We start from the raw sequence: 19,015 nt of genomic DNA on the forward strand, positions 1-19,015 counted from the left end.
GACCACCCCTTCCCTTATGTGCCACACAGAGCATGAAACTCAGAGATAGAATATGGCTTATCTGAAGCATATTATTAATAATAAGAAAAATAACAAAATCAAACAAACAGCATTTACATTGTGGCAAGAAGAATTAGTGTCGGCCTGTGTGAAACATTACCAGGACACAGGAAGTCTATCATTAAATTATATTGAGTTTATGAGCGGACTACAGCCCAATATTGTTACTTAAATGTCATATTTTCTGAGGCTTTAAATGTATTATATGGTCTGATTTAGTCACATTTAGGCCTATAAACAAACATAAAAAGAAAAAAACAAACAAAAGAACCCCAAAATCAGTATTATTGGTTTCACTTTATCGGATATTATTGACACACATCTTCAGATTATCGGTTATCATATCTGTTGACAATTCCATTATCGTGCATCACTAATAAATAGTACATTCTACGACTTACATGTCCTAGGCAGGGTATGGATTCTTATTGGACTAAAATGTATTTCAATTACAGTTTTGAATCCAACTTTCTTTATGATTGCTTGCATTTTTATAAAATAACCAAAATACTATATTGAACAGTCTCGTGTTGATTAACATTTTCCTTGTGACTCCTGACTAACTGGATTTATTTGTACAAACCAAGTTCTTGTCTGGAAAAGTCATTAAAATCATGTTAAAATCAGGTGATTGACAGCAACACTAATGGAGTGTGGATTTGGATTATGGGCAAGTTTGTTTAGATTTCGAGATAAATGGTTTTGAGAAAAAATATGTAAGCCGTTTTTAGCAGCCAGTTTGCATTAATAAGAAGCCTTTAGTTTTTATAGACACACAGTTTTAAAGACACAAAGTAAGTGTATCTTTACGTCTGCTTTATCCTGATTTCTACTAAAATCTATACATGGTCAAATATGAAAAATGTCTGAATAACAAAAAAGTGTGCGCAGTGATGTCTCTATGGTGACTAAAGCGATGAGTGGATAAAGACAGAGGTAGTCCCAGAGGCAGCATGTGTTTTGCCTCCCTCTCTCTCTCTCTCCCTCTCTCCCTCTCCGCGACTCCACACTCGAATGACTGTTCCTGGCCTGTGTGTGGATGATTAAGAGCGGTGACTTTAGGTTGTGTGTCACTGCCTTTTGTGGTGGGTCCGAACAGGAAGCGCGGCGCAGGCTGTCGGCAGTCAATTTAGGGCACCAAACAGAGGATGCTTTGTGTGTGTGTGTGTGTGTGTGTGTGTGTGTGTATGGAAGGGTGTGTCCGAGGAGGCTACAGAGACTAGAGTGTTCACATTTTCTTAGGAAGGACTTATAGGGAAAGTCATAGGGGAAAAAGCTGAAAAAAGTTTTTATCTTTGAAATCAATATTGTTTTTAACTTTGTGTAGTGTAGAGTCAATATTTTAATATACGAAAAAGTGTCAGTGCCTTGGCGGATGACTACACTCTCTAAGTGCTTTCAATTACTACTATTTGCGATCCCTTTACACTGAATACATCCTAATTTAGTACAGCATTAAGACTGATTCAGGCTTGACTAATTACCCTAACTCTTAACCCCTTAATTAAGTAGCTACTAAGCCTTCGTCATTCTTAATAAACTCTAAAATGAAATATGTTCATTATGAATTAAGTCTTTCTTCTTGCTTTATTAAGGCTGTGAATAGTTTACTTACTCTCATTACTTTTGAATGACTATACACAGTTGCATTTTCCAGTGATGCCTAAAAACATACATAACCATTGCTTCTTGAAATATGTTATTGACTTCAAATTGTATGATTAGCCTTCAGGTAGTAAATACATTTAGTACTCCCTTTTCTACCGCTAAGCTCTCTGCCGCCTCATACAAGTAATAGACTCTCCACAAGTACTCCATGCAACCTGAACTACCACTTATACTACAGCCAATACTCTTTAAGTAACACATGGAATAGCAATAACTGTCTCCTTAGTCCACGTTAATCCACCTCCATCCAACCGAGACGCTGCCCCAGTCTGCCCCCGCACCACGGTCCCCCCACCACTCTTCCCACTGTTCAGAACCAGGCCTATAAATAGATATTAGGCAGTCTCCTTAAGATTGTGCTGCGCTCAGAGCTGGAGGAGCAGGGGAGGGAGGAGCAGAGACAGAGAGACATTCTTACAAACAGCTGATTGTGTAAAGAGGGAACAGTCCGTAAGACAACACCGTTATAGCGAGCCATGTTAAAATAGGTTTGTGGGACGGACGTCATAAAGTCAAATTAGTGATTGAAATAAAGCGGCTATTCATTTCAGTGTATTATTTATGGCTTTATTGCACTATGCAACGTTATGCCAAAATCACTCTAAACTTCTAGGCATGCGGTTATGCCCAGTTCTGAAATTATTTGTCTGGCCCCTTTAAAAATAATTAGAAAATGAAATAAAAAAAGGTGAACTGTGGAGCTTTTCATGTGGAAGGTCTTCCGTTTGCCTGTCTCCATGGAAATATTATTGCTGTATCTGACATGTCTGAACATATCTATCTTCTCTTGCTAAAAAAATACCTACAAACATAGATGTATCCACAGGTCTGACCTAACTATGCCCGTATCACCTGGTTGGCTCAATGGAAACTAGCAGGCGGTTTACCTCCAAACAAAAAAAGTTACATAGAGCATCTTTAAAGTAGCCATTCCAGCCTCTGCTATTTAAATGACAATGAGATAAACTTAAGATTCTGTCATTCATGTACTTCTTAGATTATTGTCAAAAGAAATAGTTCTCTAAAGTTGACATTTGCTCAAAAAAAAAAAAAAAAAGTAGAAACCAATCTCATTTCCAAGCAGTGCTCGAAATCCTAAACTCATTTGTGTATCCCTCCACCTTTCTTCATTTACAGGTGATTGGCGCAAGGATACAGTGCTCTGAAGTAAGGCCCCAACGCACCTTAAAATAAATGTGCGCTCTGGAGATAGGTTTTGAAAGCTTTGGTGCGACAGACATCAGGAAGCGAAAAGCACTGCCATAAAGCGGGTGATAGCGAGGAAAGCATTTGTTTAAATTCGCGCCTGAGGTGTCATAAGGATGTAAATGTTTCGCTCCCAACGCAAAACGCCCGGGGCTCCTTATCTGGCAATGCCACACATACCACTGAACTATTTTGATATGGCCTTTTTATTATCCTGGAACAGCGTTTTTCAAAGATCCATGCACCTGACTGATGGCCACTTCTGAACAAAGTGTTGTAAAAAACACAAAGTAGGGCTGTACGGTTTGGGGGAAATATCTAATTGCTGTTTTTCTGGACAAGCATTGCGATTGTGATTAGATTTGTGACTGAAATATGAACTGCCAAACTAATACCACTAAGAATCACTTTTCAGAACGTATTGGTACCGATCTAAACTACAGGGTTAGTCGTTTTATCCCGGATAAGGTGTTTATGGAAGACATTATCATACTTAAAAAAAATTACACCCTTTACAATCAGCTAATTGCGTCTATTCAAATTGTGATTTTAATTAGATTGCGATTAACTTGCAGCTAGGACAGAGTGTCACCTCCATAGCACTTAGAAATGAGCCTGCTTGTGGCTTATTTTTACTCTAAACGCCATCATATTTGTGGAGTACTTGAAGTAATGGCATGTAGTTTAGATGCACACACACACATATGTACAGTACGTGCACAGCAGTGGAATTCTCCGGAGAAGGCTCCCACGCTCCCTGAAAGCTTGTTCTGAGGAGAGGAGTTAACAAGAGCAGTTAGCACCATGATTATGTTAGCAGCCAGACACACAGACCAGCGCTAACTCTGTGTGTGAGTGTGTGCCGTTTATTACACAGCCTTTTGTCTTAAACACTCAAGTGTGTTGGTCTGGTATCATTTTCTTTTAATTTGCATGTATTTAAATGTTGAGAAAATGGATGGATGGATTATTGCTTTACTTGATTTAAATGTTTTAAGGATTCAGTAGTAAACTCAAGTAAAACCCTTGATGGTTATTCACAATTGATCGAGTGATGAGTTAAAAGTTGATGCCCAAAGTAAAATATATGTTATTTGGCTGGTTGAAATTGTACCATATATGTTGTGTTAAATTATTTTTGAAACCATCTTTGATTTGATAAACTTAATACCGAGGAGGTCTGTCCTGTCCAGGGTCAGGGCATAATGAATTTGCTAATGGCATAAAGCTGCTCTAAGTGCTATATGTCATTTAGTCTTTCCAACCGAAATTTTTAGTCCAATTTTCCTTGATCTTGGCTCGCGTGTGTAAGCTCACAGTTTGTATTTAAAATGTAAGCTGACCACTGCTGACGTGCCAACTCCAAATGGTTGATTACATGAGCCGCGGTGAAGACAGGGTTAAACAGCGGCGTTAGCGATTACAGTCCGGTTAATGGACGTCCGGCACTGTCCGATTAAAGACTTAGTGCGGGACATATGTGATATGAGAGGGATTTAACGGAGGAGCCGCTAATCATCAAAAAGCTAAGGGGAAGTGATGCTCTAATCTGGGTTTAGCTCTCACCGTGTGCTCCCTGTGTGTGTGTTTGTGTGTGTGTGAAGACAAACAGACCATTAGACTTTTAAGCCCACTTTACTTTGGGATATTTGGACATGAACAAAATGACCGAGGATAGGGGTGCTGTTACATGCAATTTGGGACAATGTGGATTAAGATTGAATGCGAGGGAATGGTTTCGATTTGTATAAAATACATTTAGTGGAAGACTATATTTTAATCTATGTTAAGATCTTTTTGGGACTTTATATGCATGTTTTATGCTCTCTGGAGTTGCTATATTTGAGCATTCTGGTTCTGGTTGATTCATCGGAAAAAAAACCCCCTAAAATTAGATATCCCGCTGATAGTAGACAAGGTGGGTGAAGTGCCTTGCCTAAGGACACAACAAGAGCAGAGCGATTGTCACACCACTGTGGCATCTGGTATTCCCATATGGTCTCCCATCCAAGTACTAACCAGACCTGGCCTTGCTTAGCTTCTGAGGACTGACAAGATTGGGCAATGACAATCATAAGTTTTGGGGAGAAAACATGCAAATCATGACCTTGACCTGTGATCCCAAAGTGTCAAGTAATTAAAGCCTTACACCTTTCTTTTTTAATCCTAATCCTTTTCACTTTGGTCTTTATGACAAGTAGCCAAAGTACCCTGCATACCTGCTGAGCACAACTAGCGTAATTACACTACAGAGTCAGACGGGAGGAGAGGCAGAGGATTTACAGCAGAGAGGAGCTATGAATGGGACGTCCCATTTGGGGATGAATACTGAACAAGCCGAGAGGAGGACGAGAGACGATAGTGGTGTACAGGTAAAGAGAGCGAGGAATGGAAACATGAATTATAAAGTTTGAGAAATATATATATATATTCCTACCTGGACTAAGGTGACATTAAATTATGGGCTTTGATAAAGTGAATTCAACATGACACATTTGACTCAACAGTGGTTTGAGAATTTGTTCAAAGAATATAAGAAATATGTACTTGGAAATCAGTAGTGCCTTGTCTAATAGTTTCACTTCAGTAGTAAAATATTCCTTTATTTTAGCTGACTCTACAAATTGCAGCCGTTCTGTTATTCTCCGTAGCACAAAGAGTCTACACACCGTTTTGGATATTTTTACATTAATGGCTTAACGTCGGTACGTGACCTTCCCCTCTCTTAAAGTCAGTCAGTGTGGTTATGTGATGGATAGAGTGATTTAAGTCAATAAATGAATCCGCCTTGTTTTAAACATGTTAGTGTGTAGTGTACTGCTGCTGACCAACTTCCCATGTGTGAGCGACTACGACTGGGCAGAGAGGTGTGCACGAGGCTAGGGAGCGTGCACGAGACCGGGGAGCGTGCACGTAGCCGAAACAAAAGGCTTCAGTGTAGGAGAATGAAAGAGGTAAAGTAAACAGTGTTGAAGACAGACCTGCAGTGTTCAGCCCCTGTTCAGTGCATGTGTGTGTGTGTGTGTGTGCGTGTGAGTGCCGCGTGGCTCCAACCCTAAAGTTTGTACAGCTGGGTTTGCCGCTCGCTCCACAGTGTGTCAAATAACACACCTCAGTTTTGTACTGTCTCGTAAATGTTATCGCAAATCAATATGAGACTTAAAGCTGGGACAGGCTCTTTTGTTATGGCGCCAATGGAAAGTGCTTGAGAATATGTCAGTTTTGTACTTTAAACAATCAAGCAAAGCAGTACAGTTGTTTGCCAAAGTTTGAAAAAGTAAACTGGACTTTGATATCGTACTTTTTGTTTACTGACTTCGGTTTAATTTTCAGTACTTTAGGTACAGTGATATTCTTGGCATGATCGGTAAGCTTATGCAGGTTTAATCGGGTACGTTTAAGTGCGTACCTATAGTAAATGTCTTTGTATATGCAGTCTGGAGAGCTCAAAGAAGCAGTTATAGTTGCATACAAGTGGTCTTTAGTGCAGTGAAAGGTTGCTCTCTATGCACAAATGGATAACTGTTTGAAAATATGCAGCGTACAGTCATTTCCTATGTGTCTGGACCAGTGGTGGAAGGTAACGGAGTACAAGTAGTAAAGAACTGTACTGAATTTTTAGTTATCTGTACTATACTTAAGTAAATTTTACAGCGGATCCTTATTATTACTTAATTTTACTTCACTACATTTGAGAGCAGGTATCCGTACTTTCTACTCCACTACATTTTTGAACTGGACTGAAAAGTAAAAAGTACTTTTTATATTGAGGGGTTATTTTTTTTTTTACCATTTTTGTGGCAACATCCCGACTAAAGTTTTCAAGTTCAAGCTTCGGTTTTGAGCGAACAAAAATAAACTCACAGAATTCCTGAGAAAATTTAAGAAATGGATTCCGTTTTCTTTTTACTCTTAAAGTACAATTTTAAACAGATACTTAAAAACATTTACTTGAGTAGATTTTTTCATGTGATTCTTTTACTTGAGTAACTTTTTGCCTCTATTAGGGCTGGAAACGACTGCAATGTGCGATATGGCATTTAGAGTGAACCTGACCTGTATTCTTCATTCTACGATGGCTAAATGATGCAAGTTGCTGGAAATTCTAAACAACAAATTGACAAAAACATCTTGCATAGTCTCTGAAAATATACTTTCTTCAATTTAGGCCCTGATTTTAGACCCATAAGACAGCTGCAGTACCGTAGCATAGGCGTATATCTGCATACAATACGCCTACTGCACCTCGAGACTCACCTGTAAACATTGTACCATACGAGATCATTGTCTGCACGTCAACACGCATCATCTGTCATTTATGGTCTCTTTGTGCTGAGCCAGCCCCAGAGTACAGAACAATACAGATAAAGGTGATTATGTGATTTGTTTGCACTTGGAAAACTCTGTCACTTTACCTCATCATTTTTCAAGGTGTAAACTGTGAGAGAGTCGAAACACGCCCTGATAAGAAACGTTCTGCACACTTGGCAACGGTATTATGGCTTCAAGTGGAGGGTTGCAATGCTTTCTTTTGAATTGTCCCAGCTCATTGGAACTTAAATGTTTCACACTTAAGGTAAAATAGCGCTAACATTGTGATTGAAACGTTTAGATTGTTGGCTCGATGTATATTTATGTATTGTCTCATAGATTTGGATGTTGTTGGTAATATTATGGACCAGATGGACAATTACAATTACATCTAGCTAGATTGACCTTTGAACTGTGGCCCACTGGAACTTGGATAACAACTGAGCCCCGTTATTTCTATCAATTTTGTAGAATTTGGTGATTGTTTACGTGACAAAAACATGCCTACTCAATCAATATGGAGAGTGGCAACAAGCTTCAGCAGTAGGATTGCTAAAAAAAATAAATAAAAACAAAACAAATAAAACAAAAATTAATTAATAAAAAAAATCCCAGATAGCAACTAAAGTAAATATCACTTAAAAAAAAAAAGATTAAAAACAAAACAAAAAAAACACAAAATTATTGTCAAGTATCGAGAATTACTCTTTGTATCAAAATCGAGTTTGAACTTTCAGTATCATAGCAACAATGATATAACCGTGATACACTTAAGTTCTGGCACTAACCCTCACAAGCTATTTGGATCACACCGAATTCAACTTATACTTTCTCTTCCTCTCTATTGCCTCCATTGAGTGTAGCTCTCGACATTGTTTGCCTTTCCACTGTCATAAGGTAAATAAGCAATGAATTAGTGGCCGGGCTGCTCCCAGGAACAATGCCAGATGTACAGTCCAGAGGAAATCCAATAGAGTCAAGAGTGTAATCAGGTTAGCGCAGACAAGCAAGGAGAGAACGGCAAGACGGCGCAAATCAGTGACAGGCGAGGTACAGTGGAGCAGTGGATTAGACCAAAGACATGATAATGCTGAAGACAGGGCCTAGGGAGTAGGGCGGGACGACTAAGTGCACTTGCTATGACACCTTCAAGGGGTAGTTTGAAAGAGTGAGAGGCGTTTGCGATTTAAAAGCTGTTAAAGTGACAATAATGAAAATGTAATTGCGTTGTTGTGATTAAGCCATAAGCGTAGAATGGAATTAACGGGATGCGATCAATTTATACCCGGGGACCACTGTTTTGAGACATAAAGAAAGAAGGTTGATGGTATATGGCTGTCAAAGTATCAATAACCAGATACTAATCAAAACTAAAGGTAGTATCAAAACTAGATACGATATATTAGATAAGGCTGCTGAAAAAAGAAAGACAATATGATAAATAGGACAAAGTTAGATCTTTTCTGAATAGTTTTAGTAGGTTATGGCCACTATATCAGAAGTCGTATAACTAACTACATGGTAACGGTATACTTTTACTGAAAACCCATTCACTTATTGCAATCAAAATTTGGGGACTTTGTGAATTTATCATTACAACACGAGTTAGTGGTTTCCGAATATGTGATATCGAATTCATGTTGCTCATTTTAGTGCAAAAATATGAATAAGAAACACCCTAAACTTAAAAACACAAAGGTTCGGGTAGGAATTCTTTGTCATGGTCCCTGTTCAAATGCAATTATGTAATTATTATGCTTAATTGACCACTCAAAACACTTAATTTCACTCTGTGCTAATGAATTTGTATGGCCTTATTCCCCTCTGCTGCAATTAGCATTCATTGGATATTGTTCATTAAGAGAACAAGGCAAACCATTCATAGTTTACCTATTATTACAAGACCTGACACTAGTAACCCAGTGATTCAGTCAAACAGTGTTGTATCGGAACACTTCTTACACCTGTTTGACCTCTTAAATAGCCCTAGACGTGCCCCAAACATCATCCTAGTTCAACTGATTATTCCCTCTCTTCACCTTCTGCCTGTTGAATCTGATTGAAGACAATTGTGATCCAGTCGCCTGTTGCATGTCTCTGTATCCCCTCTCTCCTCTCGTCACTCTCCTCATCCCTTCATCCACACCGCGTTCACTGCCTATTACTAAGGGTCATAGTCGCACTGGCTTCAAGGCTGACAAGTGCATCTGAAAGCACTCAGGCGACGCCGAGAAGCACATTAAATTCTATTATTGCCTCGTAGTCACTGCATCCCTATTCAGCTGAAGTACATGGAGGCAAATTTACCTTGTGAGACACAGAGTTCACCTAATAGACATGGCTTTATATCCTTCTCTTTTTTCCATGCGAACAAAGCCACAGTAACAAATGCAAACAGCAGGGCCCTCGTGTTGCTAGCTATTTTCTCCGCTTCCCCTATTGTCCGCAGGTTTTCATAAACACATTATTGTCACTGCACACACTGCTCAGTCCCTTTTTCACTCCTTCTGCTTTGCCTCTAAAAAGCCCATTGTCAAGACATGGTCATTTCCTCTACAATGCCAGTGCAAGCGGGCTCCATTTGCAGTAATGGCCCGTCTTTGGAAACATGAGTGTTGAATAGCCCCGGTGGTAAACATACTGTAAGACCTGAGAGTGGATTTGAAGGCCTGCCAGAGAGCCTCCGCACTCACTCTGAACGCTCATCTGTCAGAGCTCAATGTGCTACCAAGACAAACTCCTTTGTAGAGCCCGAGTTTACCCAAAGACTACTGCTAGGACTCCAATAAACAACTAAGTGAGAGGACATGTGGTGATAGAGATGAGGTGTCCGAAACAGCTAACTTGTCCCTATAAAGTCTTTTAGAGTGGGACAGAAGTTTTAATGTATCTGAAAAAGTTCATTCAGTGTAGCAGGGGACATAAAGGAATGTATTCAAATAACCACACGGTCAAATAAAGTTTCCTTATGTTTTCAATATTTGTATATCAATTTGCATGTGTTATTACATACACAACAGCTATTATAGTATCCAATGTATCACGTCTTTCTTTCCTCTCATTGATCAACCTCAACTTTTTCTTTTTCAAAACTAAACTAAAATGACTTTAGGTATTGATTTCATTGAAACACATCAGACACATTTAAATCATTGGCATTTAACGCAAAAAATAGCCCAACTTATTTCCCAAAAGTCTGAACTATTCTCCAAACTACATGCTTTTACTGACTACTGGCTGTAGACCCCTGTATTAAAAAGATACAATCAAATCATCGATGGTTAGACATGACTGAATCTTGATATTGATTCAAACTAGATTAATTGCACAACCCTATTCTAACGTAACATTGTTTACAGGATATTATTATCAAACTATGATCAATAGAGGTTTCAAAGCTTTCCCAAAAATACCAAAACTATTGTGTCCCTGAAAATCCCCACACTTACTCCAGTTGTGGTCTTGTTATATCATCATTTGAATAATACTCACTTGGCCCTCTCATGTTCCCCTCTATCTTTTCCAGGATGTCTTCCAAGCGACCAGCCTCTCCATATGGGGGGACAGATGGAGAAGTAACCATGGCAACCAGCAGACAGCGCATGGATGACGAGGAGAGTGAGGGACTGGGCGGGGTCATCCACCTGCCCCTGGCCTCGTACTGCAGCAAAGTGTCCCCCAGATCGCCCTTGAACCGCAGCTTGGACAGCCCTCCCAACACAGTAAGTGCACTTGGCCACGCTATTTGTAGATAATGTATAGACGTAGCTCTGTCACCTCAGCTCGCTTTAGTGGTAGAAATGTGGCAGCCTTACTGTGCCAACGACTCCAACCACCGTCAAGCGCACACATCCATACATCAACGCAAGAGACATTGGAGTGTTGGGCCCGAGGACACAAGAACAGTTTGGTGTAAGCAGAATTGCAAAACGTCAAGTCAAAGCCACTGCCACCTCAAATAGATGAGTCAGCCTTTTGATAATATTAGCCACATTCTGTACCCATTTGACAAAGCAGAATACTCAAGTGAGTTTTCAGCTGTGTGGTTGCAGATCAGGTTCTTCACTCTGTTCAGAAGTTGCTTGGGGCAGCTTTAATGGATGGAGACAGTAGTTGATGACAGGAAACATGAGAAAGAGGGTATGTAGTGCAGCAAATGGCCCAAGCCAAGAGTTGAACCATGGCCACAAGCTATACCGAACGGGCCAGCAAGGGATTCTGAAAGACACCCCGTCTTATTTTCTCTGAGAAGTACAGTGTTAGAAGGTGCATTAACTTTTCTGGTGGAAGGTAACCAGCTTGTCTCCATGGAGATGTTATTCCTTTGTTCCACAGCATCAACTGCTTCATGGAGCTAAGTTCAATGCTACACTGTTTAATATTCAAGGCAAAGCTGTAACATATCTATGGTGACAACGTGATGGCACACTTTCTGTCACCGGACAAGTTACATAGAGCAACTTGAAATTCAATGTGTATTTTTTTTCTGTAGTCCAAATTTACCAGTCACATACTACTTTTAGCATCCTTTCCTTTGGACACTGGTGCAGCCAGACACAGAGTAGTCCGTTAGATGCTTGACAAAACTGACACTCGGGTGTTACAATGGTGATTGAATAGTTAACCTTTTCTTGGACAAAGCTCGTCTTGTTCTCGTGACAAACAACTTTGCCCCAAAAGAAGAACAGAATACTGAATGTGTGCCATTGTTCCACGTGTTTGTCATGTCTCATTCATCTTCTTTGTTAAGTTTATTGGTGCAGTGCATTGTATAGTGATGGTGTGAGGTCATGCTTTTTAAACCTTCTTGGCTTCTACAACCCACTGACCCCTTAGTATGTGAGAATGACAAAGGTTGCATACGTTTACTGCCATGTTGAAAGCTAAACTAAATAATAACCTAAAATCTAGGGGAATAATGCAACCCAGTCAACTTTGCATGTAAGAGTATACATATTTAGTCTTATGATTATTGTGAGGATAAACATTGCCATTTAGGGATAATTCGTGATAAATAACAGCATGATCCAATAATGCAATAATGTAAATCCATAATTTACTTTCTGAATGATAACATTAATGTGGCATAAATAGCCATGAGTCTATGAGTATTGATTATTCTGAAGAACTGATTTTTGCATCTGAAATTTTCACGACTATCATATATTATGTCATACAATTATAACGATTTATACTGACTAATCATAGTTGTTGATTAACAGACTAATCTTGACATTACAAGGAGCAATTACTGAATCTGCCAATATTTAGCATGCAAAACCCATAAAAGTTTGACAACAAAGTAGACCACAGATCCCATTTTCATAAACTGAAGTATAACTGTACATTGAAAAATCATATTTATTGGATTAGCTTGCTCCCAAAGAGAGAGACTGCTACTTAAGTTACCCACAGTAGAATTTATAGTGGAAAGCTATGCTAGATCAGGTTTACCTTAACAATTCAAATCATGGTGAAGTGAAATGTATCACTTGATTATGACGCACCATATGCCTTAATATAGGGAGGTATGTTGGCATGTTATAGACTGGGAGACAGCTCTCCTCTCAGCAATTCCCTTGACCCCCTCTGACCCTGGTGACTCTTCTCAAACCTATAGCATCGATACAATGGCTAAGCAAATGTCACTTTGCATTAGCATGTCTTAAGTTACCTATGCTGCTATTCTGGCTGCTCATTATTGGCTGCTTGCTTCTCATCTCTCCATTGGCCATCTGCCCTCAGCATACTTCTCCATCCAGCTCTGTGCCACTGTTTGAGTGGCTTAGGGCCGCGGGTGACCCCAGGCCAAAGACCCCAGATCAGATTAAGTTTGCGTTAATCCTAACCTATAGCATTACGGAGGGATAGTCAGCACTTAAGGCTTCCACAAACACTTGACAAAGGTGTCCAGGATTGCACTCACGCATATTGTTCGACGGAGTGGAGTGGAAAGCATTCAAAATCATTAGGTCTATGATCTCTCCTGGTAACAAATTCTCTGCTCACTTCTTTCCAAAGGTCTATATATATATTTTTTTTAAGAAATTCATGTATATGTTTTAATTCCTTGTGTAAAGATTTTGAACAATGAATGCCATCCAAGTAGCCCTGCTGTTTTGGTTACTTTTGCTTTTTGGACTGTATCATTTGTCTCTTTTCAAATTGAACATACATTTTGAATAACTAAACAATAAAGTTGAGTAAAGTTGAAGGCTACTCTTTTGGCCTACCCATTTTAATGCGACTTGAATTTTGCTGGAGTTGGCGTTAAATACAGGGTTGTTGTTATGTGCAGTTGTTCTTTGTATGTCTTATGTGAAATATGACTTGAGACCCGAGCTGTATGTACATGCTTATGGGGAGCTTTTGTTATTTGTGAGTGGCATTGTACTTTGAATTTTAAGGAGCTTGTGTCGGCTGCATGTGACCCAGTGTAAATTCTATACGTGTGGTGTGAGACATTGCAGTGTACAAGTGTGATTTGAGGACTTCAGGGATTGTTACTTGTAGCCCCTTTGTTTGTTTGACAGACTGTAGCTCTCATTGTTACGTCAGAGCGGGATGTAGTGCTTATATAGTCATATGCTAACGTGTAAACAACAGTTGGCCAATACGTTTAGTTTTTTTTTTTTTTTTTACAGTTGTCGTCCTTTAGTCTTTTAGTCCATGATGTCCAGTGCTAGATGAAGTACTCACTTTTGTAAAAGTACAGATACAGAGGCAAAAAGTTACTCATGTAAAAGTAAAAGTACCACATGAAAAATCTACTTATGTAAAAGTGTTTAAGTACTTGTTTAAAATGTACTTTTTCTCCCAAATTTTGCTAAAGTGTTGTTAATTTTTAAATGTAGTGATGTTGATTAAAAATGACACATATTTTGGTCAACGGTAGCAATACGAATTCATTTCTTAACTTGAACTCAAAACCTTTAGTCAGGATGTTACCACGAACATGGTAAAAATAACCCCTCAAATCATATGAAAAGTACTTTTTACTTTTCAATCCAGTTCAAAAATATAGTGCAGTAGAAACTACAGATCCATGCTCTCAAATGTAGTGAAGTAAAAGTAAAAAGTACCCACTGTAAAACTGACTATTCAAAGTACAGATACAAAAATATTCTACTTAAATACAGTACTTTACTATTATTTTGTTATGTTCCACCACGGATGATATCTTGGTTATATAAGGATATGGACAACAGCAGAAAGGAGAAAAAAAATACATGTCTTTGTACTTATGAAGATATTGTTTACTTTCACTTCTCTGTACAGGAACGTCTATACGGACAAGAGGATATAGAATAATAGTGTGCATGTTGTTTTGAACATAAATTTCAATATAGAGTATACGGTTAATCATAAAAATGCTGCAAAAGAGCTGATTAGAACAAAGGGAGCTATGTTGTAATCGTCCAAACAAGGGTATAACTGCGGTTTTATGAGTACTTTTATAGCAGTTTTTCGAATATAACATAACATTCTAAACATTACTGGCCACCTTTAATATGGACAAACTTCCCAACTTTATCCTAACAGTAAATGAAGTTGCAAATATTGTTAAATGTATTGAACGTATATATAATAAATCAAAGTATGCATAAATGTAATCCATGGCAGAAGAAAATGTTAATTCCGTATATAAGTCTACTAATAATCTCCTTAAGCTTTCTGATATATGATCTAAATACCATTCACCTGTTGAAATGCCAGTGTTTTTCAGCCAGTGTTTGTATACCCCTCCCTTTCCCTCTCCCTCTCTGTAACCAGGACACACACCTCCTCCTTTGATAACACACGTTGACCTTTCCCCCCTTATATACAGTTGATAAATCCCTACATGCTGTAAAACAATGAAAACGTGCTTAGGAGTGGTAATGCAACGCTAATTCAGTAATTAGCCCAGCTGATTAGCCTCCCACGGTGGACTCTGCGTGTGTGGCAGGTCTGACTGTAAACCAAAGTCCTGTTAGTTCATCTCAACACAGACGTAACGTAAACTCAGGCTGCACAGACAGTGAACATTGCTATTAGGCACCTGTTATCTACAAGAACAACTTAAATATTTGCTGTACTTGATCTATATGTAGTAATAATAATCATGTGGATCTTCTCTAGCCGAGCATAAATAAAAACAGAAATAAATGATGAATTAATAATGCAGTTAAAACAAAAAGTTAGTTTACAGAGTGATAGGTTTCAGGACCGTTGCCATAGTGATTAACAGTTTAAGGTTATAAAAAAGTGCCCACAACATTCTATAACAGGAAGTTGAAAACCATGCGTAGGTTCATATACAGTCCTTCTTCTTCAAAGTACTTGTCAGCTGATTTATCATAGTTCTAGGCTCTAGTATAATAGGCTGTCCCAGGGTTTAAGTGGTGCATTATGAAGTGGCAAACCCGTGTGAGTGTGTGTGTGTGTGTCAGGAGGGAGTAGGGGCACTCTCCCAGCCCTTCAGCGCTTTGATTGTAAGGGAGAAGGTGTTGGTGGCTTTAGACTGGAGAGGGGAGGGGTGGCGGGGTGTGACGAGGTTGCCGGGACCCTCTTTCTGTCTGTCCCGGGGCAATTGTAACGGAGTGATAGGGGCTAATATGTGAGAGGCTGACTTGGAAGTGAGGCAGCAAGGGGGGTGAGAGGGGAGACCAGATTACAGCTTTATCTTGTCATAGCAAATTACCACGGTGATAGAGAGAGAGGCGTTGAGGTACGTAGTGACCTCAGTGAAGCCTGCCACACTCAGGTTAGGGCACTTTATCTGTCCTGCCGCAGCTGTCCCATTCACACATTTGAGGGGAGAGAATTACATGCTTTTTGTATAAGGATGCTGCTGGTGTCATGGCTCCTTTTTGATGAATTTAGCACCAAGATTGCTTTGTCAATTTCTATAAATCCCAGCTAAAACGATATTTGAAATGTATAAGTAGACCAACTCAAGCTGTATTATATTTAAACATATTGGTTGAAATGCTCTACATCCTTCTCTCTTATATTCACCGGCATAAAAATCACTGAATATTTGACCCTAGCTTTATAGTCAAGATACTTTTTACATAAACTTAACCAAATGGTCCAATTTCAGACTTCAGACTTGCTTCCGACAAAGAGCGGTTTAGCGGGTCAATTATTTATACAAGCCAACTGCTCAATAATCTAAACAAGCGAACGCAAATTAACTTGTGTACCAAAAAGGTCAAGCATTTTTGCCCCATCTCCAAAATACAGCACCAAAAGTCCAAAGGTGATTTGTGCAGTAAATATTTGTCTGCTGACGCTTCACACATTCTTGTCAAATAAAAAAGCTGTTTTCACATCAGCCAGCGGCAAGCATCTTCTCTCATAAATGTGTTAATGGACAAACACTAATTATTTCAATAACAGGCCAGCCCGTTAGAAACTATAAAGATATTTCGTCAGGCATTATTTCTTATTCATTCTCCCCTCTCTCTCTCTCTCTCGCCTCTCCTTGTCTGATTATGCGTGTGTGTGTGTGTGTGCGCCTATGCGGGTTTGACAGATGTAACACAGTCATTGAGCAGTCTTGAGACGCAGTGGTCACACTTAATTTCTCATGCCAGTGATGCACTAATGAATCAACAGCGCTTGCCTGTCAGCCGCGAGGGTCGTGCTCAAATGTACCGCCGTGTCTTTTAGCCAACGTGCTATTTTAATACAGCTGCATGTTTTCAGATAAGGGACAAACCAATCCTGTATAGAAGTGTTTTATTGCGTTTAATGCTCCTAATGACAAATAATGGCTTTTATTTTGGCGTTAATGTGTAAACTCATTATGTAGTCATGTGGTAGTTTATTCAGGAGGTTGTGGATTGAACGGTGGACTTTTGTAATTCCCACAAAAGTATCTGAACAGTTATAATCATCACTTTTGTTGATCATAATTGAAATAGGATATGCATGGGATTGAGTAAAAAAAACAAAAAAAACAAAACTTAATTAGTAAATTACAGGTAACACGTCATAATAACTACAATTCCCAGACTTAGTAACAACTCAGTTAACACCCTTACCCTTAATTAGGGCTAGGGTATTAATTAGATACTTTCAGTTATTTAAATAATTTGACGGAGAGCAAAAAAAAAAAAAAAAAAAAAAGGTTAGGTCAGTCATGGTTTTATTACATGTGGTCAAGAAGATATAAGTTTGTGCAACACTTAAAAGGTAATGCTTTATTTTAACTACACTTTCCAGACTTAGTACCAACTTAATTAATATCCTAAACCTTAATTTGGGTTAAGGTATTAATTAGTTACTTTTAATTAGTTATTATGTGGGTTTTTTTGGGTCACATCATTACTTATTTTTAGTTTATCAACACATAAGACCCTTGATGGTTTATAATATTGTGTTAGTGTGAATGGCTCATAGACCAACACTCTCATTTGTGTGTTGTGCAGGGTTATAAGTGCAGTATAGGCCTTTGCCAAGTCCTAAATCAAAGCAGCACAGTCGGAGCTCCTGCACATTGTTGAAGCAGGAGGATAAAAGTAATAGGCTGCTTGTCCCACCCCGAGGGCCCTGCGAGTCAAAACTGACAGCCTCTGTGTTTAGCCCTGGCATGTAAAAGGATTTAACGTGAGTGTGTGTGTTTGGCAATGTCCCGAAAGTTGTGCATGTCGGCGAGATTGGCAGCTCTGGCGTCTAACGAAAAAGTGGTACCCCCCTCCAGGATCGTCCGTGACATTTTCTGCTATGTGTGTGTGTATACGTGGATTTATTTATTTTTTAAGTCGCCGCATCCGAATCCAGTTCTTCCCACTGCCACATTGTCCACGCCTTCAACCACGACGTCGCGCCAAGGAATCAAATGTTTTTTCTCGCATACACCTTGCAACGCCCGGGACATGTCAAGATGTGGAAAGAAATAGACTGTCTTGTGTTGGGCAACAGTGAAGGAGGAAGGGAGGAATTGGAAAAAAAGAGCAGCGGCATCTGTGCTGGCTGTAGGAAAAAAATAGCGTTTTTTTCTTCATTTTCTGGCAAGAGTTAAGTGTTTTTAAAGCAAGCTCCCCTCACAGATGAGCTTAAGAAGACAAAAGTTGTTTAATTCGGTTCCATTGCAGAGGCAGTAAAGGGATAAAGAGAGTGAGGCGCAATTTTTACTTTGTTCCAGTCATTTGGAAGAGAATTGACATCTGCAAACTAAAGGCAGAACCGCCCACACTGCCAGCCTGCCACATAGGAATATAAATACATACATGCAGCCACACGCACACACCTACGGCTATGAGCACTCGCCGTGGCACAGACACACAACCCGCTACACATTTATAATAACATCACAACATCCACACAAGCCAAAAGTTCCTGTTAAGAATAAATGCATGTTGATGAGGAAAGTTTTGGGGGGAAGCTACGTTTGGAATCACGACTCTACGGTGACAACATTTAACAAAACGCCACCTCTTTAGTAGTTTGGATCGCAATGTGTTGGACGGTGTAAAGGGTAGAAATGTCAACCTTTGCGCGTGGATTATAAGCTGGGAGGTTGATGTCAAGAGAAAAGGGAAAAAATGTAAGCTTAAGTTGCCTGGAGGATAAGACTTGTCTGTCTGGCTTCACGTATAAATATTGTCACAGGCCCTAATGGAGAGGTTCTTTGAAGAAGCCAGGAGTCGCTGCTAATTCCCTATGATTGGAAAGTGACCTTCATTGTTGCCCCTCTCGCAAGATGACATCTCCCTGGCAGGAGCTAAAAGATCTGGCAACCTCGCTAACCCGGACCTCCCTCCCCTCGCACCTTAGCACC

General features: G+C 39.4%; 1 protein-coding gene across 6 annotated transcripts in view; it reads left to right on the forward strand.

Annotated features, from left to right (window-relative positions):
- The window catches only part of sox5 (SRY-box transcription factor 5), a 117,567-nt gene that overhangs the window by 6,314 nt on the left and 92,238 nt on the right, over nt 1-19,015 (forward strand). For all 6 annotated transcript variants that reach the window (XM_033988960.2, XM_033988961.2, XM_033988964.2 and 3 more), the window contains exon 2: nt 10,772-10,967. In XM_033988960.2, coding sequence (XP_033844851.1) covers nt 10,772-10,967 — 196 coding nt within the window. The remainder of the gene's footprint in view (nt 1-10,771; nt 10,968-19,015) is intronic.

Source organism: Periophthalmus magnuspinnatus, chromosome 23 (genome assembly GCF_009829125.3).
Source record: "Periophthalmus magnuspinnatus isolate fPerMag1 chromosome 23, fPerMag1.2.pri, whole genome shotgun sequence".
Classification (NCBI taxonomy): Eukaryota; Metazoa; Chordata; class Actinopteri; order Gobiiformes; family Gobiidae; genus Periophthalmus; species Periophthalmus magnuspinnatus.